The sequence below is a fragment of the Triturus cristatus genome, chromosome 11 (assembly GCF_964204655.1).
Source record: "Triturus cristatus chromosome 11, aTriCri1.1, whole genome shotgun sequence".
NCBI classification, from domain to species: Eukaryota; Metazoa; Chordata; class Amphibia; order Caudata; family Salamandridae; genus Triturus; species Triturus cristatus.
Window position 1 is genome coordinate 1124118297 of NC_140594.1, and position 23771 is coordinate 1124142067.

The 23771-nt window shown below is 45.7% G+C and overlaps 1 protein-coding gene across 1 annotated transcript in view; it reads right to left on the minus strand.

Annotated features, from left to right (window-relative positions):
* The window catches only part of LOC146786166 (intestinal-type alkaline phosphatase-like), a 131339-nt gene extending 108912 nt beyond the window's left edge, over positions 1-22427 (minus strand). The window contains exons 1-2 of the mRNA XM_085635694.1: positions 22151-22427; positions 11336-11452 (exon numbers count right to left, since the gene is read on the minus strand). Of these exons, the coding sequence (XP_085491820.1) occupies positions 11336-11452; positions 22151-22226 (193 nt within the window). The 5' untranslated portion in view covers positions 22227-22427. The remainder of the gene's footprint in view (positions 1-11335; positions 11453-22150) is intronic.
* Positions 22428-23771: the final 1344 nt, after the last annotated feature.

Consider the following 23771-nt stretch of genomic DNA (forward strand, 5'->3'; position numbering starts at 1 on the left):
TCTGGCACACACCTCAAAGTTAAACTTTGTAGATTTATAAAGCACAGTTTATCACCCGCGAGGGTATCCAGGCGCTGTCCATGGGCACGGGGAGATTAGGGGATTTGGCCAGAATCACAGGATGTTGCACCGACGCTGAGACTCAAACCCGGACCCCCAGCTCCCGAGAGGGCAGCTCTGGCCACTGCACCACATCCCCATGCCCCCCCCCCCCCGTTGACAAGTATGGCGGTGTTGTCTCGAATTGGAGTGCAGAAACTTTGACCTCAATCACAATCTCAGCACCACACTCCATTCTAAGATTTGCAGCCAAACTTCCCACTCCTACAACCAATGATTTTCCTCCATTGAAAGTGGTGCCCCGCCCCCTACTCATACCAAAAGTTTACCTTTACTCTGCTTCCGCTGCAAGAACTATCAGAAAACCACCCCACGCCCTGAGAGGGGATGTCAGCCTTATATGACTGTCCATGTAGCTATTTCTTTTTTTTTATGTTTGAGAAGCTTTATTGAAGAAATTGTTGACATGTAAAGATATCAGCAGAAGCATAAAACACGTTTAAATATAATATAGAACATTGACAGTGCTAATATCAAATATTAAAAAGACAGAAAGCATTTTATGAGGATTTAAAGATAAAGGAAAGGAGAAAAAGGGAGGAATAAGGGGGAGGGGAATAGGAAATAACAGAGCAAAATATGAACATTAAAGATTAAGTACGGCATATAAACAAATGATATAAATGAATAATACAAAATGATCAGCATAAAAAAGAAATAACATAAGAAACCTGTAAAAAATGACAAGAAGAAGAGAGTGGGAATCCTTCAAGGAGGTTTGAAATTTTCTGAGTTGATAAGTGGAGATTTTTCCAGGGTCAATCGATCCAGGTATGAAGTGAGAGGCAACCAGAAAAGATCAGTATTACGGATAGGTTTGCAGGAGGAGGCAAAGGCAACATCCAGTCTGTGAAAGTGACAAAGTGTTCCACCAACCTTGTACTGAGAGATTAGTAAGGGACTTCCAGTTAGAAGATATGTGTTGGAATGCGAGAGCAAGCATGAGATCGAAAAGACCATGTGAGTGTAAAGGAAGGTCTAAAGAATCAGAAAGACTACCTAAAAAGAGAAGAGGTATAGAGTAAGGAACAGAAAGTGTAAAAATGCGAGTAAAGTATGGCCACATTTTTCCCCAGAATGTAGAAACAACAGGACAGAAAAAGAAGAGATGAAGAAGATCAGCATTAGGGGTACCACGTGTCCAACATTTAGAATCAGAAGAGGCTAAGAAACGTGACAGAGAAAGAGGAGAAGGATAGAGTTTGTGATATAGATAAAATAAAGATTGAGTAATAGAAGCCGAGCGGGAACCATGTAGCTATTTCTAAAGTGCAGACAATTACCCAGGGCTCTCACAAGGATGGGGTGGGTGAAAGAGGGCACTATGTCCCAGGCCTCTGCTTTCCAGGCCCCTTGCTCATCCTGCAAAATGTATTTATATATTTTTAATTCAGAGCAAGCCTGCCTCTTTACTAACGTGAAGGCAGCTTATGTGGTTAATGACAGCGACGTCCATGCTCATCTTGGAGTACATATTTTTTAATACTTTGAAAAGGTGCACGTGGCACCCACAAAAAAACAAAAGTAGTGCCTAGAGGACCCTTTATTGAGTTATTACCCCAGGCCTGCACTGAACCAAGCACCGAATTACACACTGGTATGGGGTGTTTTGGACTAGGCCATGCAAATCTAGAAATCAGGGTGCACGGCCTTCCAGAACTAGATCGAGCTAGCAATGGGCATGCAATGGTGACTATTTTAAGATTGCAGAGTCTGATTGGATGGGACCACTGTCCATCATAAACTTGGCCCTAAATTGTACACTGGACCAGATGCTCTTGAAAATCTCAGATTCGACTCTTCTCCTGCTCAGGTCGTTTGCAGCCTGGGTACCCGAATGACAAATAACAAAGGGGACCCGATTCTTCAACGGCTCATGTCTAGACAAAGGTCACAGGGGCACCCGTTACTTTATGACAAGATATAAGGCGGGTTATCAGTAGTTGGCATCGCACAGAGTTTATTCATTTACGTTTATTGTATAGACTATTCCATACGAAGCTCCTTATCTGTGACTTGTTTGGAATTTCAATGTGTTAATGATTTCTAATATATACTCTCTTCACATGGTCTCAAAACATATTCTACCTTTTGCAGAATGCTAAGAGTCCTAAAGAAAATTAAAAACAAAAATTAATAATGTTCCTCTAATGGTGAACAATTGAGCCTATAAAATAGGAGCACGGCACAGTGTCAACAGCGCCATGATGCCTCTTTTCAAGGTCTAAGTTGAAGCACTATATAACTCTGAAACATAACATATAACACAACATAACTCAATAAGCATTGGCAAAGTTAATAGGTCTAGCCTATGCAAGAGGTATTGGCATCGCCAATGTGTTTTAGCCATGTTGTAAACCAGCGTGGCTTCTGCTCAGCATGGGTAAATGTTTGTGGCGTAGAGGGGGGTGGCGTGGAGTGTCATAGAGGTGAACGGTGAAGAGCAGAGTGCTATAGAGTGGAGTGGCATAGAGTGTGGTGTATTGGAGTGGCATAGAGTGGTGTCGTGTAGAGTGGTGCACAGCAGAGTAGAGTAGAGTGGACTGGTGTAGAGTGTATTGGTATTGAGTGTTGCAGAGTATAATGGCATAGAGTGCAGAGGCGTAGAGTGCAGTGTCATAGTTCATAGTATTGCATAGCAGAGTGTAGTGGCATAGAGTGCAGTGATGAAGAGCGGAGTAGAGAGGAGTTGAGTACAGTGCTGCCGAATAGTGTGGCGCAGAGTAGAATATAGTGCCTTAGAGTTCATTTGCATAGAGTGGCTTAGAGTACAGTGGCACAGAGTAGAGTGCAGTGGCACTGAGTGCAGTGATGTAGAATGTGCAGTGGTGCACAGTGCAGTGGCCTCCAATGCAGTGGAACAGAGTGCAGTGGGACACAGTGCAGTGGTGTAGAGTAAAGTGGCATTGAGTGCAGTGACGTAGAGTGCAGTGACCTCTAGTGATGGTAATAGAGTGCAGTGGAACAGAGTGCAGTTGCGTAGAGTGCAGTTGCGTAGAGTGCCGTTGCGTAGAGTGCCGTTGCGTAGAGTGCCGTGGCGTAGAGTGCCGTGGCGTAGAGTGCCGTGTCGTAGAGTGCCGTGGCGTAGAGTGCTGTGGCGTAGAGTGCCGTGGCGTAGAGTGCCGTGGCGTAGAGTGCCGTGGCATAGAGTGCAGTGGCATAGAGTGCAGTGGCGTAGAGTGCAGTGGCGTAGAGTGCAGTGGCATAGAGTGCAGTGGCATAGAGTGCAGTGACAGAGTCGAGTGGAGCAGAATGGCGTAGAGTTCAGTGGCATAGGTTGGAGTGGAGTAGAGTGATGTAGAGTGCAGTGGCGTAGAGTGGATTGTTTCAGAGTAGATTGAAGTGGTGCAGGATAGAGTGCAGTGATGTAGAGTGTAATGGTGCAGAGAAAATGGTGCAGGGGTCTGTGGCATGGAGTGCTGTGGTGCAGAATGGATTAGAGTGACCTACTGTGGATCCGCGTACAGTGCAGGGGAGTAAAGTGTTTCAGGGTAATATGCCTAGGTGTAGAGTGTATTGGCATAGACTGAAATACAGCAGAGTGCAATATTGCATAGTGGCATGTAGTGGCGTAGAGTAGGGGGTGGACAGAACTCACAGGGTTTCACTCTGCAAAATTCTGGGGAGTTACAAACAATCTCTGCGAGATTCAGCAGAGTTGTGCAAGTGGGTGAAAATCGGTAAATTGCGCTGCTTGTGCAGATTTTTAGCACCTGGAGCTTGTTCTGCACTTCAAAATAAGCATGAGCGGCACCGCGCGGAGCGCTAGAGGATGCTGCTTCTTTGTTGCCACTCAAAGTACATGTTCTACATGACTGGCAGCTTTCTCACCCAAACGGTTGCAACCTGCCACAACTGTCCACGTTGGGAAAATCTGGATTGATGCCATCCTAGCGCCAAAAATCAAGCTAGGGGATGCCAAATCTTGCTCACCAACGTAACATTGGTGAGTAGCTCATGAAGCGTAATGGGGAGTAGACAAAACTCTAAGAATTTCACCAGCGGAGCGGAATTTATTGCCCACCCCTAGAGCAGAGCGGAGTTGTGCAGAGTAGATTTGAGCGGGCTAAACTAGAATGATGGGAGTGGAGTGGTTTAGAGTACAGTGGTGAAGAGTGAAGTGGTGAAGAGTAGAGTGGCGTGGAGTGCATTGGCGTAGAGTAGCGAGGCATAGAGTGAACTGGGGTAGAGTGCAGTGGCATAGAGCGAAGTGGTCGAGAGTGGAGTAGACTGCAGTGGTGCAGAGTGCAGTGGCGCAGAGTAGTGTAAACTGAAGTGGTGCAGAGAAGATTGGAGTGGCCTAGAGTGGAGTTGTGCAGAGTAGTTTGGAGTAGCCTAGACTGGTGTGGCGCTGAGTGCAGTGGCAAAGAGTGCAGTGGTGTAGAGTGGTGCAAAGTGGCATAAAATGGAGTATACATGGTGTGGTAGCGTACTGCCATTACATATAACACATTTTCAATCGAAATACCCATTACATTTACACAAACATTCAGTTTTGCTAATAAAACTGTACAGCACACAAATGATAATGTGTGGAAATGGCATCTCCTTGTGTATTATTTGTTATTAAAATATTTTTTTCCACAAGACTCATCGTGGTTCATGACTGGTTCGCCGGCAGCTGGTCCGATCTGGCGTACCGGGTTGAGCTCCGATCGATTGACTTTCTACAGCTCCAAGCCTACTTGTATGGGGCCCCCATACCACAAGTCCCCCCCCCCCCCCCATCACTAGGACAGTCCTACTGGCTTGGCGCACTGCCCCCCGCCACACGAAATGGGATGGGAAACTTACCCAACATACACCCCTGTGGCATGGCACCTGGCTGCGGGAGGCCTCGACTCTCCGGGACTTCCATCATTGGGACCACATTGGGATCTTGCTTCTTGGGGAAATGTGGGTTGGGGACCACTTCAGAATCTTCGCAGATTTGCAGCAGCGCTACTGCCTCCATTCCTCCCAATCTTATAAATACCTACAGCTTGGGCATGCCCTCAAGGTGCACATTGTGTCTCCCACCTCCCTCCCTGAATTTAGTCCCCTTGAAGCCCAAGTGATGATGGGGAACCTAGGTAGTGGGGGGTGTTGCGGATTTACCGCTCTCTAGTTAACAACGGCCCTGCAACCCTAGATTCACTGCGTGCGCCCGCTGGGAGGGTTGGCTGGGCCCCTTTGAGGATGCGGACTGGAGGGACGCTCTCATGGCCCCCAAGACCTTGATGACATCCTCCAAACTACGTCTAATCCAACTCCATTATTTACACATGGCACACCTAACCCCTGCACATCTATATAGAGCCCAACTGCGGCCCACCCCAACCTGTATACGATGCAATCACGCTCCAGCCGATTTTCACCACATGGTCTGGCAATGCCCTGTCCTTGCATCATTCTGGGCGGGTGTGGAACTGGAACTTACACAGGCCCTGGGGTGGACGGTTCCCCACGACCCATTACATCTGATTCTTGGTGTGTTTGATGGCCTGGATGGCTCTCGGGCCGACAAGCGCTTCCTTGGGACTGCAGTGGCGGTGGCGAAGCGTGACATTGCGGCACTCTGGTCTCATGCCAAGTCCCCTACTGTACGGAGGTGGAGACAGGGGGTAGACTGGTGCAGAACTCAAGAGGAACCCCTCTTTGAAGCCCGGGGCTACCCTGAACTATTCGAAAAGATTTGGGGTAAATGGTTCAGTCTACTGTCCTGAGGGGTGTGTGTGTTCATATGTATCATGAGAACCCTGCGCAAGACTCTATTCTAATGAATGACTTACAGGTCTCTGTCATTTTCCTTGCGGTTGTATACTATCCAGACACTGTACTTGGTTTGCTGCCAATGTAAATTTGTGGTTTGTTTTAAAAATCAATAAACTTGATTATGAAAACAAATATATTTTTTTTTCCAAAACACTTCAGAATTAATAAAAAATGTGCTTTGTTTGTGCATTCATAATTCTGATATATTCTGAAATACTTGCAATGTTCATTTCAATGTTCTTGTGTGCTAGAAAAAAAAAACCTTTCCTACCCCATAGTATGCAGCAAGATTGTCCCATCAATTTTCTCACTTTGAAGTCTGGGAAAGGAAAGTAAACACCAAGATCCCTCGGAAGACCGAGCCTGAAATCTGACCTCTGTCTTTGATGCAAAGCAAATGTGACGAGATAAGAACAAGATTTACAGTCCTGTTTACAGAAAGGAGCACTCGTGGAAAAATACAAGGGGGATGATGTGAAAAGGCTTTGCTCCTTGGGAGGGTCAAACTCACTCTGGGCAGCCTAAAACAAATAAAGCCAGCAAATAGAAAGCCAGAAACTGAGTTACAAACCACAGAGCCAATGGTATGCAATGGGCGGAACGCATTCTGAGGGAAGGTTTCTGAATGTCCCCAAAATGTCTTTAGCAAACCAGAGAGCTGTGCTGTCTGGTAGGTGTCGATCTAAAAAGACAAGTGAATCATCATCTTTGAAATTCTCTACAGGATTATTCTAGTTTTTCTGGAATGTATGCACCTGTAATACTGGCATTCAATTCTGACAACTTTTAAACGTGTATTGACTGTCATAGCTCTTGTGAGGTGTTGGAAATCCAAAGGAAGCTGTTGAGCCAGGCAGAGTCCGCAAGATGTACACATGTGCCCTATGAGGGCTCCAAGGGAAGTGAGATGTGCAGATGTACCCAGGGTGGGTCTAGGTGAAGGGAGATGTGGAGATGGACCTAGAGGTGGTACACTAGAGGTGAGATTTATAGATGTGCCCTGTGCTGGCTCACGGGGGATTGTCCGTTGGAAGGAAGATGTACAGATGTATCGCGTGATGGCCCAAGGGTAGCGAGATGTCAAGATTTATCCATAGTTGAGTCCATTAGAACCAAGATGTAGAGATGAACCAAGTGATGTCTCCATGCAAAGAGTGATGTACAGATGCACCCCTCTGGAAGCGAGATGTAGAGATGTGCTCCATGATGCCTTATGGGAAAGCGAGATGTACAGATATGCTTTATGATGGCGCCAGGGGAGGTGAGATGTACCCAGGGATAGCCCATTGGAAGTGAAATGTACAAATGTGGTCCCTGATGACTGTTGGGAACGTGAGGTGTACAGATGTGCTCTGCAATGTCCCCTGGGGATGTGAGATGTTCAAATGCATCCAGTGATGATGTAAGGTAAAGGAGAGGTATAGATGTGCTCTGTGATGGCTCCTGTGGAAGTGAGATATACAGATGTGCTCTGTGATGGTACCACGGATGCGAGAAGTACAGACGTCCCCTATGATGGTACCACGGTTGCGAGGAGTACAGATGTCCCCTGTGATGGTACCACGGATGTGAGAAGTACAGATGTGTCCTGTGATGACTCCTAAGGAACTTAGATGTACTGATGTAGCCCGTAGAGGTGCCAGGGAAGCAAGATGCACAGAGGTGCATTCCCCCTGAAGGCTCCAGGGGTTGTGAGATTTCCAGATGTGCCTCGTGATGGTGCCAGGAAAAGCGAGATGATCCGATGTACCCTGCGATGGGTCCAGGGCTCACCTTCCTGAACATATAACAGGAGGATGACTCTTTGTATCTGACTTTGGAGCAAGTGAGCCAGTCAGGGTTCCTGCAGAGTGAAGGGCAAACAGATGTGGCTTGTAACTGCAAGGAAACTCGGGCCCTTCCATTGCCCAACTATTAAAAATCCATATTCATGCAATAAAGCAAGGCTGTTAAGGTGCACAGGTGTTGCCGGGGTGGGAGCAATGTATTGCATAAGCCCCTTATGCCCATGCTGTACAGCCCCTGCTGAAAGAAGCATCTGAACAAAAAATCTTGAAACAGCAGTGCTCCCTCCACACATGTCCTCTTCCAAGGTAAAGAAAGCAATATTCGGCTGGCGTTGAACAAACAGAAAAGAGTTGAAAACTAATGTTATTACATCCTTTCCATCCTTAAATTAGGGCCTACTGTACCTCGTGTCCCCTGTATCCAGGAGAGTGAGCAGATGGTAGGTGAATTAAAAATTCTAGGATTGAAATTGAGACTGTGGAATTGTTTTTATTTACTTGCGGCCTTATACCGCGCGAACAGGGCCCAAAGGTGGCAGGGCGCTTTTTATGAGAATAGGAACCACACATAAGCACTAGGATCCGTCACATAACATTAGATTGACGTTAAAAATGTTTTTTAATGTAAGTCGTATTTTACCAGCTTTAAAAAAAATGTGCAGAGCAATTCCTGTTTCACCAAACTTCAGATTTTTGTTACATTTTTTTTTTGACATAAATAATCATTAGGAACAAAGATGAGAAACAACAACTTGTGGCTTCTAAACTTTGCAGGATGGTTCTGAATTTAGATTCATCTCACTGAATGCCTACGTGCCACAAACGTGCTGGCCCACAGGAGAGTCCACAAACTGGTGATGTTATAACCTATATCCTAACAGGTGGTCTATGTCTCTAAAAAATGTGAACCCAGATTTGCAGGGCAGTCTGCAAAAAACACCCCTAATTCTGAATTGAGACATTAAGTTCTGAAGCAGAAGTTCAAACCCTGAAAGATCAAAGCCTTGTGCAGACTTGCCTCTAGCTTTATTTTTGCATCCTCTTAAGGGGACCTCTACTGGTGGGCCTGTTTTTTTTTCTTGAAAAGGCTACACAAAACAACATCACATCTGCAAGCTGTTCTGAAGTGGGCAAAAGAACTGCCACATACAGGCATGGAAATTCCTGCCCAAAAAGACACAGCCGAGCAACCAGCGGTGTCCCACCCAAAGTGGGAAGCTTCTGATGGTCATAATGTCCACCTCTCAAGAAAGAGAAGACATGTGGGCATCTTCAAACATCACAGTGATTGGGCAAACGTATCCCATTTAACAAGAAGGTAGAAATGCCTTTCACTCTCACGCTCTCCACCCACACTAGCAGTACCTCACCCCAGAGACAAATCAGTGTTTGTACAGTATCTACTCCCTACAAAGAATAATTGGGTTTACTTACATTGCCCATCAGTCAGCCCTGTCCTCCCCACAAATTAATGGGGAAGTCTATGTGGTGATAACACATTTTTATCTAATTTCTTGGAAGGGCTGTTCTATCCTGAACTGATATAGTACTTACCGGGAAATTAGAGCACTCTTCTGTTAGGACGATGCACTCTTTTTTATCTCGTACAAGCCCCTATCTTTAGTCCAGGCTCACTAAACCCCCTCTTAACTCTCTAATTCATTTCTTTCTTCCATGGTCAAAATCAAGCTTATAGTTTTACTATGAAGCTCATGAGGCCATACTGGTTTCTATTGAATGAATCTGTTTTTAGCAAACTTGGGTGTATCTTCTGAATATCCAGTATATCATTGGGTACTAATATCTAGGGTGGGCGGTAAACTCTGCTCCTCCGGCGGAATCCACAGAGTTTTGCCACCTCTGCGCTCGAGTTCGGAAAAACTCCACCAAGCAACATGTGGCAGAGGTTTTCTCACACGCGGCTCGCCATCGTTAAGTTGACGAGCTGGAAAATCAAGAGCTAGACAGCTTCGTGGCAAGATTTTAAAACAAAGGCGGTCGTGAGAGGTCACTACCACTCGCTTCAGAAAGAGGCCATTCGCGTTATGAAAGCTGCCACTCGAGTAGAAAATCTTCTCGAGCTGCAGAAAAAAGAAGCGTCCTCTGACACGCCGTTCCCGCTGATTGTACAGTTTGGTGACAATCTTCCGGGCCTAAAATTGAGCATAAATAGTGCAATCATACCAAATTCCGCTGCTCACGGAACTCAGCAGAATCTCGTGGAGTTTTTAGGTAACTCCACGGAATTCCGCAAAAGTGAAACTCCGCGAGTTCCACTCACCCCTACTAATATAGTCGGAAAAATATTGATAGGTTTGTATGTATAGATTTTCTATACCTAACTCCACATCTATGTACCTTGATGATATATATCTTCAGCGTACATAGATGTTGAGTTAGGAATAGTAAATCCACACTTCCCCGTAGCACTTACCTTTCGAAATTCAGTCCCTCAGTACTTTGCCCGCGATCAGAGCGTGTCGTCATATTCTTGTACTCAATAATCGAGAGTACAGTCGGACTCCAGGCATTGCTCTGGTGAGTGATCAGCATGGAACTGCTATATCTACCTTTTATTTCCACCTTCACAACCACTTCCATTATCTATATGTCCTGCAGCTTTGTTTTTTCTGTATTAAGAGGAGTCATAACATTTTTACTGTCCCTCCAATATATGTCCAAAGTCTGCCTCAGCAGAAATGATGCTTGGAGGCATTCAAGTGATGAGGGGAAAGCTTGCGGAGGTGACAGCCCCTTGCAGTCACTCAGGGTTAGAGGCAGTGTACCTACTGGGAGCTCGGTCACGTGATATTCACCGTATGTTTCAACATATCAATGCTTGCATTCCACTTTTTATGAATGAGGCTGCAGTCTGTTCTCATCAGTGTAGCCCTTTGTCTCCTATGCTGATCTCACGAGACATTTTGTGAGAGAAATTAAGTTTCTTAGCCCTATATCTATCAACTAAATTTCCCGGCGAGTGGCTCAAGAGAAACAAGTGATGTGTCTAATGACAGTAGCAACTACTGCAAGCATTGTATTTCAATACATAATTAATATTTCTCTAAAATAAATTCCAATAAATCTATCATTAACTTATGGAGTTTTTCTTTTGGAACAGGATTCTACCTTAAGTCAATAGCTTTTGATCAGATGTCATTTGCATAGTAGGCTGATTGTCTCAGCCAGTGTGAAGGACACCCCACTCTCCAGCCCTCCAATCACTACTCACGGCTGATTGTCTCAGCCAGTGTGAAGGACACCCACCTCCCCAGCCCTCCAATCACTACTCCTGGCTGATTGTCTCAGCCAGTGTGAAGGACACCCACCTCTCCAGCCCTCCAATCACTACTCCTGGCTGATTGTTTCAGCCAGTGTGAAGGACACCCACCTCTACAGCCCTCCAATCACTACTCACGGCTGATTGTCTCAGCCAGTGTGGAGGACACCCTACCTCCCCGGCTCTCCAATCACTACTCACGGCTGATTGTCTCAGCCAGTGTGGAGGACACCCTACCTCCCCAGCTCTCCAATCACTACTCACGGCTGATTGTCTCAGCCAGTGTGGCGGACACCTCACCTCCCCAGCTCTCCAATCACTACTCACAGCTAATTGTCTCAACCAGAGTGGAGGACACCCCACCTCCCCAGCCCACCAATCATTCACTACTCACCATCTCCAAGGAAAAGGATGAGGTTCTTCGCCCGGTGTATGATCGGCTCCAGCTTTAGTGCTGCCTGGATGGCACGGTCTGCTTTCTTGTTCCAGTAGGCTGCTGTGGCTTCCTCGGCTAATGGAGACCGCAAAAAGAAAGAGGGTGATGGTTACAAAAGTGAGGCATGGGGAATAACATTTCAATTGTAAGCCAGTCCTGTGTTCAGAAATGTGACATAATCGACTTCTTGCGTCCCTTCTCCAGACCAACTACATGGAGTTGTCTATGTGACTTAGGTCTGAGGAGACTGTGGTCAGATGATGCTGAGTCCAGAATTGATATAAAGTTCACATATTATTAAAACATGCCCTGGAATGTGCATATAGTAATGGCCAATCTCATTGCTGAGAGAGAGGCCTCTAAGGGGCAGTAGTAGCTTGCAACTGTTTTACAACTCTGAATTATGTGATGTGACAATACTCCACCAGCCAATTGATTTTCATACTTCTTATGGAGGGTCGTAAAGCGCTAACTGCCCCTTCCGAGCACATTCTGTATAGAGGGGCAGGAGAGAGCACACCGGGGCTGGTTTCTGGGTCCCTTGTACAGGTCTTGCAGGATCTTGCATGGCACACGTGGCGTGGGCCAGAGAATAGCATAGAATGAGGAGGAAAAGAAGACAGAGAAACAGGAAGAATTTTGGGCAGGACTTTGAGATCTTTCGAAAAGAGGCCAGTCCAGCATTTGTGTTGTGCATAGCCGGCAAGATTTCAATTTACTTAAGTGTGGCATTTGTCAGGGCGCCTTTGCGTGATACATTAAGTGACACTTAACCACGAGTGGTCCAAAATTTTATCTCAGTGTAATATAACTTTCTACAATATAATTGTCCAGAAACTGCAATCGGTCTCTGAGTGAAGGGATTAGAAATATAGTAATACTCATGTAGCCTTCAATGGATAAAACGCAGAGCAGGACCTACCAACATTTAGTCCAGACGAGACCTCCATTTTATGAAAGATTCTCCACAGCAGGGGCTCAAACTATAGGGCTATCTCATGGTAAGTGGATATTTAGAGATCACACCACTCAACCAGCATACTGTCTCCTCAAATGTCACTCAACCGACTAGTATTACTGAAGGAATGAAATGAAAAAGGATTTATAGAGCGCAATAAATGCCAGAAGGCCTCAAGGCACCATTAGCAAGACAGTCTGCTGGAGAAGAGAAGTGGGAAAGGCTCACTAATGGCTTTTAAGAAGTGAACTGCCTGGTCTTTAATGCCTTAAAAAATGAGGCGTGAGATTGAAGGCTAGAAACTGATGGAGGAAGAGAGTTACACAATGTGGAGGCCGCCACTGAGAAGGCTCTGCCTCCCCATCTTGATCTTTTGAACCTAAGTGTCTTTAAAAGATATTTTCCTCAGGACCGAAGCTGTCTGGGGGTGGGGGGGGGGGGGGGGGGGAGGGGGTGTAGTGGTGAAATAAGTCCCTGAGTTGTTGAGGCCCTCTGTTATTGAGGGCGCTGTGGACCAAGCAAAGAGCCTTAAAGGTAATTCGATAGGTAACATGAAACCAATGGAGTTTGTGAATCCCTACAGAGACTGACTGAGATTTAGGGATTTCAAGAATAAGTCTGGCCACTGCATTCTGGACTAGCTGCAGTTTCGCAAGAACAGCCTTGTTAATGTCAAGATAAAGTGCTTTATAATAGCATGACATAACAAGTACCAAAGTCAATGTTTTTGTGCCTGAATGGGGGAAAAAGGAAACACTTTTCTCAGGGATTTAATTATCCAAGACCAGGTGGAAACAGTCCTGTTCACCTGCGAGTTAAAGGATAATTTTGTGTCAATCATTACTCCAAGGTTTTTTGCCGAGTCAGTTGGAATAGGTAATGCCGCTAATCTGTGTGCCTACAATAGATTGGACCATATGGAGAGTTGCCCCCCCAAAAATCAGGACCTCCGTCTTGTCCCCATTCAAAAGTAGATAATTTCTCCCCATCCAAATGGCAACTGCCTGCATACAAGTTTTAAAATTAGAGGCAGTCGCATTAAGGTCCTTTGAGATGGACACGATGATTTGGGTGTCATCAGCATAGGACGATGCTTGAGGCCCAAAAGATCTAACAGCTTGTGCTAGTGGTGAGACATACACATTTAAATGGGTGGGGCTCAAGTAAGAGCCCTGCGGCACCCCACAAGGCAACATTCTGGAGTCCGAATAGTACTGTTCAACCATTGTCATCTGAGATCTATCTTTGAGAAAAGAAGCCAGAAGTTTGAGTTCAGAATCTAGGACGCTGCCATCTCCCCCGCGTCCACCATGGAACGGATGTTATTGACAGTGGATACTAATGCTGTCTCTGTCCCATGGTTGCTCCTGAATCCACATTGGGAGCCCTCAAGGAATTGAAATTGTTCAAGGTAATTAATTATTTGAGAATTCAGATGTTTCTCAAGAATTTTAGTGGGCACAGGTAACAAGGAGATGGGGCAGTTAGTTTTGGGCTCTCCGGGGTCCAAATTGGCTTTTTTAAGCAACAGCTTAACTACTGCGTTTTTCTGTATTGATGGAAACCATCCAGATGTAATGACATTATTGGTAGTTGCCACGAGGCGGACGACAATACTTTTGGCTCCTTAGTTGTAAAATATTGGGGGGACAGGAGTCTAATGGAGAGCCTGATTTGATGTTAAGCAAACATTCTGTCTGATGTGTGGAAGCAAAGTAAACCGTGGAAGGCTTGCTGAGGAGTTATCTAAAATGGGCTGGTTACATTGCCATACAGGTGGTATCTGCGGCTCTGTATTTGAAACGTTAACCCCTTCCCTGCGGGGGTAATTCCCCCACGGTGCAGGGGGGGCTGCGGCACCGCTGTGCTCGTGACGAGCTCAGCTCATCATGACTCACAGTGGAGCTGTGCTCATGACGAGCTGAGCTCGTCACGGCCCTGCCCACTGATTAATTCTCCCACACAGGCGGGGAATTTATCGCTCGTGGGCGGGCCGCAGCCGTTATGACGAGCTCAGCTCGTCATGAGCACAGCTCCACAGTGACTCATGACGAGCTGAGGTCGTCATGAACATGGAAGGGGTGAAAGAGATTGGAGTAATTGAGCTCCGAGTCTTTGTATATGTCCACCACTTTGGAATGAAAACAATTTAGACATACGATTTTCTATGCACTGTGGGATGGAGGGAACAGTATGATGGCTAATTAATTTGAAAAGATTTTTAGATGATTTAGCTGCAGCAAGTTTATTGGTGCAGAAACACAATTTTTCTTAATTGATAACAGATTTGTATTCAGCCAACTTAGCCTTATAGGCCATTTTTTCAGAGACTGCCCTATATTGGTACATCATGTTGGGAGAAATAAAAAAAAGTCTGACAGCCAGCCAATCAGAGCAAGGAGACTTCGCAAATCTGCAGCCCAATTCGTGAATCCACAGTCCAATTGTATGCCACAGTGTTTTGTAATTGGATCCATGAAAACTTGTGGATTGGTGAATGTGCAGAAGATCAGCAAATTAAGAGTCCAGATATCTCTTATAATTTAAACCTTTCATCCTTGCACTGACACACTTTTTTTTAATGCTAATTTATAACAACTATAAAAAATCACACCAATCCAAGCAAAAACAATTTCTTGAGTAAAGTTCTACTTTCATGCCACGGCCCAGACTATATTAGGCTGCGCTGGTGCAATGTATCTTAGGGCGCCAATGACTAGGCCTTCTGGTTGATCGCCATTAGGACCTTTTCGTTGGCCACTGGGGCTTGGTTTCCTATACCGAGGTGTACATTATCCTGTTTGTGTCTAGAACCTTTCCGTAACGTGGGCATTACTCTATGTCTTCATGTATATTATTGATTTTTTCTGATATTATTCCATGTTATAGACTCACAGTACCTGTCGAGACGTGATTTTGACTTGTCATTCCTATGTGAATTTCCGAGAACCCTGTGTGTGAATGATATTTGAGATTGACGGCAATCATGTCAGAGAGCATGTTGCTGATATGATCTACACATTTGGTTCTACCACTATGGACACTACACTATGTAAGTTATTTCCGGAATTGATTTTTCAAAATTTGTCCTGATGTCATGCCATGGTATAAACATACAGTGCCTTTTGAGAATCGATTGATAATTCTGGCATTTCCAGAGTATACCACAGTGAATGGAACTCTAGTGAACATGCAGTATTTATTCCTATGACCTTAGGCTTAGGGTGACTACTCCAAAATGGCCACCTACGGATGAGATGTTTGTCCTTCTGATATGTCTGTAACTATAAGAAGGGAGTGGGAAAAATGCATGTCATGTGATCAAGGCCGTCATGGCCAAACCTCATCATCTGGCTGTTACACTAAAGAAAACAACATTGATGGTGAACTGCTTCCTTCCTGAGTGGAAGCCTTGAATTTGTTGGAGGGGATTAAATTTGTAAAGCTGGCATGCTACACCCCCACAGGGCCACAAGTGTTATAACGGGAGCCTTAGCATGTACATATATTTGTGTGTGTGTGAATGTATATATATATTTATATATGTATATATATATATGTGTGTGTGTGTGTGTGTGTGTGTGTGTGTGTGTGTGTGTGTGTATATGTGTGTGTGTATATATGTGTGTGTATTTTTTTCACTAAAAAAACAAAAGCTAAAGCAACGCAATATTGGGTGAAAATTTCTGTGACAATGTCGCATTTAAAACTACAAAAAAACACTGAAATTCACCAATTCTAGTTATTCCTTGTAACTAACTATAACTCGCGCCCCTGCCATGCACAGTCTTGTCAGCAATTATGTCAAGTTAGGACATGGGTACCTCAGGGCATGAGTTATAGCGACTAGAGATACCTAGAACTGGTGAATTTTAGTGGTTTTTACTTTTTCTTAAAGCATTACATTGTCACTGAAATTTTCACCAAACTATATCACTATTTTAACCTTTGTTTTTTTCAGTGAATTTCAATGGGTGTTTTAACGTAAAGCAATATTAGATTACCATAAGTAAAGCCAAACCCCCACCACACACGGCCTGTGGCCATTTCCAGAGATGGGTTGGTGGCGGCAGGGCCTGGCCTGCAGCCAGGCCCTGCGTCCAACCCCACTGGCAGCCAACCCCAGGCCCCAGATGAGGCTCCAGTGGATGGGATCCCCAGGAGGCCTATTAAGACTCAGCGAGGGAGGCCATGTGCCTCCCTTCTCTTTTTTTGAGGTTTTCGACCCAGGGGAATGGAGACTGGGGCTTATCAAGACTCGGGGAAGGAGCCACGCACTTTCCCTCCCCTTTTTCGAGAAATTGGGCTCCAGGGAATGAGGTTCCTGAGGTCTATTAGGCTCTGGAAGGGGGACAGCTATGCACCTTGCCCCTTCATTGCTATAATTCAGCCCCTTGGGATAGGGTTCCTGGGACTCCCAGAGGCTCAGGGAGGAGGGACAAACACCCCCTCCCCAACCCAATATTTTGCACCACTCCCAGACCCTGGCAACCGCAGGCTTTTTTTAATCATAGCGCAGGCCTGCACTTATTTATTTCCTCGCAAATTTGGGATTACATTTTCTACTAAGATTGTTTATGGCCTCAGGCAAGGTCCTCTCTGGAACCCCACCACCAGTAATAGGGGGTGGATGTATCCCTACCCTACCCCATGGCTGAGTCCCCAGTCCTAAGATGGCTGCCGCCACATCCTTGTTGATATGGTGGAAGCCAATCAGATCCAAGCATAAGATCTGTTGGCCCCATTGACCGTTTGAGGCATGAAATATACAATTTGTTTTAGCATTAATTGCTCAAAAACTACTGAATGGATTTACACCAAATCACAAAAAGCACACTTTCTGTGCCAAGTTTTAGCTTTCTGTCAAGTTTGGTTTAAATCTGTTCCGCGGTTTGGCTACTGCTGACTCTAAATTTCCTATGGAAAAATGAATAGGAAAAGCATGTTTGCGACCCTACTGTTTCACAGCAACGTTAAGATGGGGAGTGTAAGTAAAAACGTCATGAGAGTGGTAAAAGCTAACTTTACACATTTTTCTGACCGCAACCCTTAATCAGTGATTTCCACACTTCACAGAATGCCTTGTATTGACGTCATTGTTGTAGAGTATGTACATATAATACTAAATCAATATACACAAATATACAAAACGTGTACATTCTGAGAATATGTCGTAAAGCTAGCAGCGGTGCTTGTATGTTGGCTAGGGTACTGGCTGTGCTGAAGAGAACTCAGCGGCCATGTTACAGAAACTTAGCAATGAAGCAAAAAAACAGACGGAAGGCATCTATTGATACCACTTATGCTTCGTGCATAATACAGAATGGACCAAAAGGATCTTACTCCAGTGCACAATGCAGAAAATATTTTATGCCAAAGCAAAATGGGGTAAATGGATCCTGGAAAGTGAAAACATATGCAACGCATGCTGCTTTTTAATTAATTTAATCAGTAATAGAAGTATTAAGGAAACAAATTAGAAGGCCACGAAAAAACCCTTAAAAATTAAGAAAAAGCAGCAAACTGATTTCGAAGTACATTTACAAAAAATGTAATAAAAATGGAATTCGCTGATTTGCCATATTATTTGCATTTGAAAGTAAAGAAATGTCTACATTATCCACTTCTATTAAGTACACTCAGCAGAAAAGGTGAAATCGCCTTGCGACACTGTAGAGATGAGAGCCGACCCAAAATAATCATAGAAGCAATTTTGTTTTTGAAAAAACTGAAAACATTTGGATATTGGACTTAATAGGGATCTGAAAATATGGCAGAATGCACAGGAAATCTTTCAAAAGTAAGAATTATCAGAAGGAACAGAATCAAAGCTATGTGGTAGCCCTCTCGGGCAAGAGAGGTGTTTACCTGGAGCGCTTCCCTCATTCCAATAATATAGACAGGGGACTTAGGTGAGGGTCGAAACCAGGTCCGGCCAGGCTCACCCATGCTATTGGTCGAGGGAGTCTCCTGCATGTAGCTGCCAACGAGCAGTACCAGCTGACCCTGAACAAGTTTGGGTTATCACTGAATCCAGAAGACATAAAACCAGGACCGGCTTTAGCACTGGTGGCGCCCGGTGCGACAACCTTTTTTATGGCACCCCTCCCCAAATACCCTCCTTCTTCAAAGATTCCTTCACTTCCTCCGTTCAACAGCGCCCTTCATCTCTCCATAGCCCCTAACCTACATTTCATTTTTTTAAGCGCTATTCATAGTTCACTGACACTCACTTCTGTGATCTGTATGGTGAACGTTCTTTGCAGCAGGCACATTAACCCTCCAGAGGTGTGGTACAGTGGCCAGGGCAGCTGACTTCGTAGCACAGGGTTCACGGTTCAATGCCTGGCTCCGGTGGCAGCTCAGCTCAGCACCATGTGACTCTGGGCAATAGCTCACTTCATTTCCACGACGGCCCCCAGCGCCTTGAGACCCGTAAGCATGAGTAGTTTGCACTTTACAAATACAGATTTACATTTCTAGGTCTCGCCTAGCGAATGCAGCGCAGCTACATCGCTAGGCGAGACTCTATTGTCGTCGCTTTGGGGCACGAAGGGAAACAAACCTTGTGCGCACCCGGACAGACGATGGGCACGCGCATGGCGTCTCCTCTCTAGTTTTGGAAGGCGGAGAGGGGCCCTAGTCCAGAGGGCCTTGAAGAGGGTTTCATTGGTAAACGGACATAGACACCACGCGGTACATAAATACACAAAGAGTTAGGGTCACTGACCTGCAGGATACACAGTCGTTCTAGCACTTGGGAAACAAAATAAATAACTTTCCAAAAACAATACTTATTGAAACTGAAAATACAGATTTACGCGTGGTGTGTACGTTCTGCCATCTAGTGGTTGAATTAAAAAAAAAAAGTTCTTGTTTTCTGAAAATGTTCATTGTGGAGTCGTCGACAGTAAGATCCTCGATCCTCTAAGACTCTAAGTGACAGAGAGTAGTTGTACACAACACCCGAAAGACTGGTTCCAATATTCAGATTGCTTTTGTGTTTTGTTTGTGCGGTTGTCAAAGAGTATGGTGACATTGCAGGTTTAGTCACGCTGCATTCGCACCCGAAATAAAACACAAATTTGCCTAACCTCTGGCCCTCTTCTCTCAGCTGCAAAGACTCGTCACAGAAGCACTCTAAACAGAAGCCCTGCATCCTGCCCACTCTCTCTGCTGCAATAATTAGCGTGTTCAGTGTAATTATAAATTCAAGCCATATGCAAATTATTATGCAAGTACACTGATTTACAAGGTTTTAGGAGAGGCAGCTTTCTCAGAGTGCTTTGTGTGTACAATTTCTGTGTGGCTAGTAATGTTTTGCCGCTGCCCCAAGTGTTTACACTAGCAGGAAACATGCTGGCACTGTGGGTGTACCTGCCCTTGCCAGTGCACAGTGGGTGTTTGATTTGTCACAATAACCGCATACAGTGGGTGTGCGAACATGATGGTGCATAGAGTCACGACACTGGCACAAATCAGTTTGTGCTTGTGAGTTACCGCCTCTCCAGCCCTCTGTGAATAATGTGTGTATAACTGTGTAGAACACAAGGTGTTATACCTGCCATTGCGGGGCACACTGGGCGCTTGATTTGCACCCATTCAGAATACCTGCATGCACTGGGTTTGAGAACGTGAGAGTGCATACAGCCTCGACACTGGCACAAACTAGATTTGTATTTGTGAGTTAACAGTTAACACCTCTCTAGCTCTGTGCACACTGTGTGTCTATGAGACATGCACACACTGGGTGTGTGTCTGTAAGCGTGTGAACATAGCCAGACGTTTTGCTCACAGTACGGGTGTGTAGACAGTCAAAAAAATTCCAAACAGCAGGCGTATGTCAGTCAGTGTGTACAGACTAAGTTCTGTTCATACTAAGTAGGCGCCTGAGTGTACACCATCCCAACACTGCACTGGTTGGGAGTATACATACAGCCACAACAGCTGCATAAATGTAGGAGGGTGCAGACTGCTGATATACTTACAAGCACTGGGTGTGTCAGCAAGCGTCCCTAGGCCCTTACTTGCATTACACCGGATGCGTGTCTAATTTTGCACTATCCTGCCTCTCAACACATTGTGTGCCACCGGGACAGAGGGTGAGCACTGCTTACACCTACATTTGTAGAGCGGATGAGGTGAACATCGATGCCACTCTTTGGAAACACATTTCATGATGCCAGTATATATTTTTTGGAAGTGGAGTAATCCCATTTGAAGGCTTCTTTGTCCTCTCAATAATTATTTATGTTCTGCATGGTATTTAGCTGCGCACGATGGCACAAAAGTAAGCCAGCAGTGCCTAGCGTAGCATTTGTACTCGCTATACATCCTCCAGCACAAATTCCTATGTGTAGACAACATCAGACGTCAGACATGTAAGATGCATAATTTAGGGTACAGCACACGTTACAAAATGGATTTCAGGCAATATACACACCGTATACCTCCAATCCACAACACAGTTTTCCACATCTTGCCACAGAATTTCACAGCGCACCACATAATTCAACTCCACAACATGTCAAGACTCAGCAGACAATACCATCCCACATAACTAACTCCATAACTCACAATCTAGCTTTACATCATTCAATTACACTTAATGCGATTTAATTACTATCCACATAATTCTACAGCGCACCATGCCAAATATTTCCACAACTCCACACCACACAATTCCATACCACACAAAATCCACTACAAACAATTCCAATGCAACCCATCTCTTCCTCGCACTCCCACCAAACCTATCATCTCTCCACAACACACCCACTGCCCTTCTCATCTCTCTCTCACACTCCCCAAACCAATCCCACTGCCCCCTCTCATCCCTCCCTCACTCTCTATCGCCTTTGTATACAGCCTGCTCATACATGCTGCCTTCCTGTACCTCCTCAGGCTGTGCACTAGCTCAACTTTCGCCTCCCCCCCCCCGTGCCCCTTCCACATGTCCCTCTCTCACTCTTTCTCTCATGCCATCTCTCACCACTCTCTTTCACTCGCTCAAGCACTCTTTACGCCCCTCTCATGTGGTTCACTTAAGGTCTTCGAGCACAATATCTTTCCCGTGTCTTGTCAAGGTTTTCATCCCCCAATCCCACGCTCTCCTCCTCCTCTTGGGGTGCCTTCTGCATATATACGTGCTCCCTCTTTATGTGCCTGCGACCTGTTCTCCCCTTCTTCCTCTCTTTCTCACACATTCTTTCTGCTCCTCTGTCTGGTGTTCATTCACCACTTTGTGCACAAACTACCTAGCCCTCTCTGTCTTCCTGTCTATCTATTCTCTGCACCTCTCACCCCTATCTATTCACCATGCCACATAATTCTACAACATAAATACACTACACACCACACAATACCACCCCACACAATTCCACAACTAACAATTTCAATCCAACCCACATATTTCCACTCTACACCACAGACATTCACAACACTTCAAACAAAAACACATAGGTAAAAGACATTACCATTTACTACACCAATAGCTCTAACTCTCGCAAATGCGAGACCTATTGCATTGCAAATGCTTGTTTACATTTTACTCTACTTTAGGGTGATTCCAAACTGCCACCAGACAAAACTCAAATCTTTCACAAGAATCACCAGAGTTATCTTGACATTTTTATTGTTGCCTGAAAGCTGCTGGATGCCCAAGGAACGTCATATGCTTTTAAAGCAAAAGTTATTTTTAAACACAGCGCCCCCCACCAAAGTCAGCGCCAGGTGCGGCGGCACCGGTCACACCGCCCTGAAGCCAGCCCTGCGTAATACGGGAGCTGGAAAGTAAAGAGAAACATAACGTTTACCTGGGACTTGAGCCAGGGCGTGTGAGCCCGGCGCGCGCGCCCAGAGGAGCAGCCCAGCTAGCACCAGCAGCTTCATGGCGCTTCACAAGCGGCAGAGGCGGAGGAAGGCGTGAGACTAGAGAGCTCTCGGGTCCTTCACGCTGATAAATAGTTCCTTGTGATCCCTTCCTGCATCACCTTTGGACCTCCATAAAGCGATGACCCAGAGGCCCGCTGCACGCGCAGGAGCCTGCCCTCTTCACCACTACTGTCCCCGCAAACACACACGCGCCTTATCACCTGGCGCCGAGGACTTTGTCAACGTAGCTGTGACGCAGCTCTCTCACCACAGAGGTCTTCCTTGCACTAGGAAGCTTCGGAGGGCACACCGTGAAATAACTCAGTCAGGTGCTGTGATGCTGGGCTCCCAGCCGGGGTCCTGACATTAGGATCCAACTCTAAGCGGGGAGTTTATTTTAAGGCACATTTCGGTCTCTGTCACTGGATAACACAGAGGAAATTCAGCATCTGCTCTGAAAGGAGCCAGCGGTGCCGCAGGCCTCTGCATGTCTGTCCAGTGGGGCAGTTTGTAGGGCGGATCTTACACCTGGAAGAGGACAGCTGGTAGCATTCCTGTGGAGTGTGGGATGTACAGAAGCCATGCCCGCCCAACTCAAGAAGTTACTTAAAAAGCACAAAATATACTCTGTAGTGCATGTGAAATGGTTTGCACCATCTTGTTGAAAGGAAGAGGCCATTTATTGTCCATCAGCTGATGGTTCAGAAGGACCCCAACATCCGAGGTGCAAGTGAAGGCAAAAGATAGTGCCAGTGGCAAAGTGAGCAAGGGACCCACATCTGGGCATACCCTGCCAACTTAGGGCGAACAAAGCAAACACAAGGAGATGATGGACAGATCGCAGAAACTTTTCAGACACTCACTCCCAGTCACAGATCTGGGTTGAATCCATCATCATTCTTTAGCTCACTTTGCTACCCCAGTTCAGACACAGCTATATGCAAATCAGTCTTGACCTTGTGCCTCATGGGAACCGTCCAGCCCGAACTGCCAAGCCAGATCTTCCCTGGACCAGAAACAAGCATCCTGGGACCAGTTTCGGGGTAACACCACTCATCAGCCAAGCTAGCTTGAATCCAGTGGCAAAGTGAGCAAGGGACCCAAATCTGGGCATACCCTGCCAAATTAGGGCGAACAAAGCAAACACAAGGAGATGGTGGACGGAGCGCTGAAACTTTTCAAACACTCACCCCCAGTCACAGATCTGGGTTGAATCCATCATCATAAAGTGCACAGGGGCACACAGGAAGGCAAACACTGCCATATGGCAGCAGAAGGCATGCACCCGCCTTTATTTTTCCTCCACCACTCCAATGTATTCAAAGTAGCTCCCAACATTCAGATGTTGTAATATAGAGTTGTTTAATTATTGCAGGTGTGCCGACAAGTAGTGCGAAGCAGATTTTGACTATAGCAATGGCTGCCATCTACTCAGTTTCAACAACTACCATGGTAAGGAACTAAGGGGCATATTTACAAGAACTGACGCATCGGCATTGCTGTGCCAGATTCCTTGCGCCTGCCGCAAATGCCCTAACGACGCCATGGATGCGCTGTAGTTAC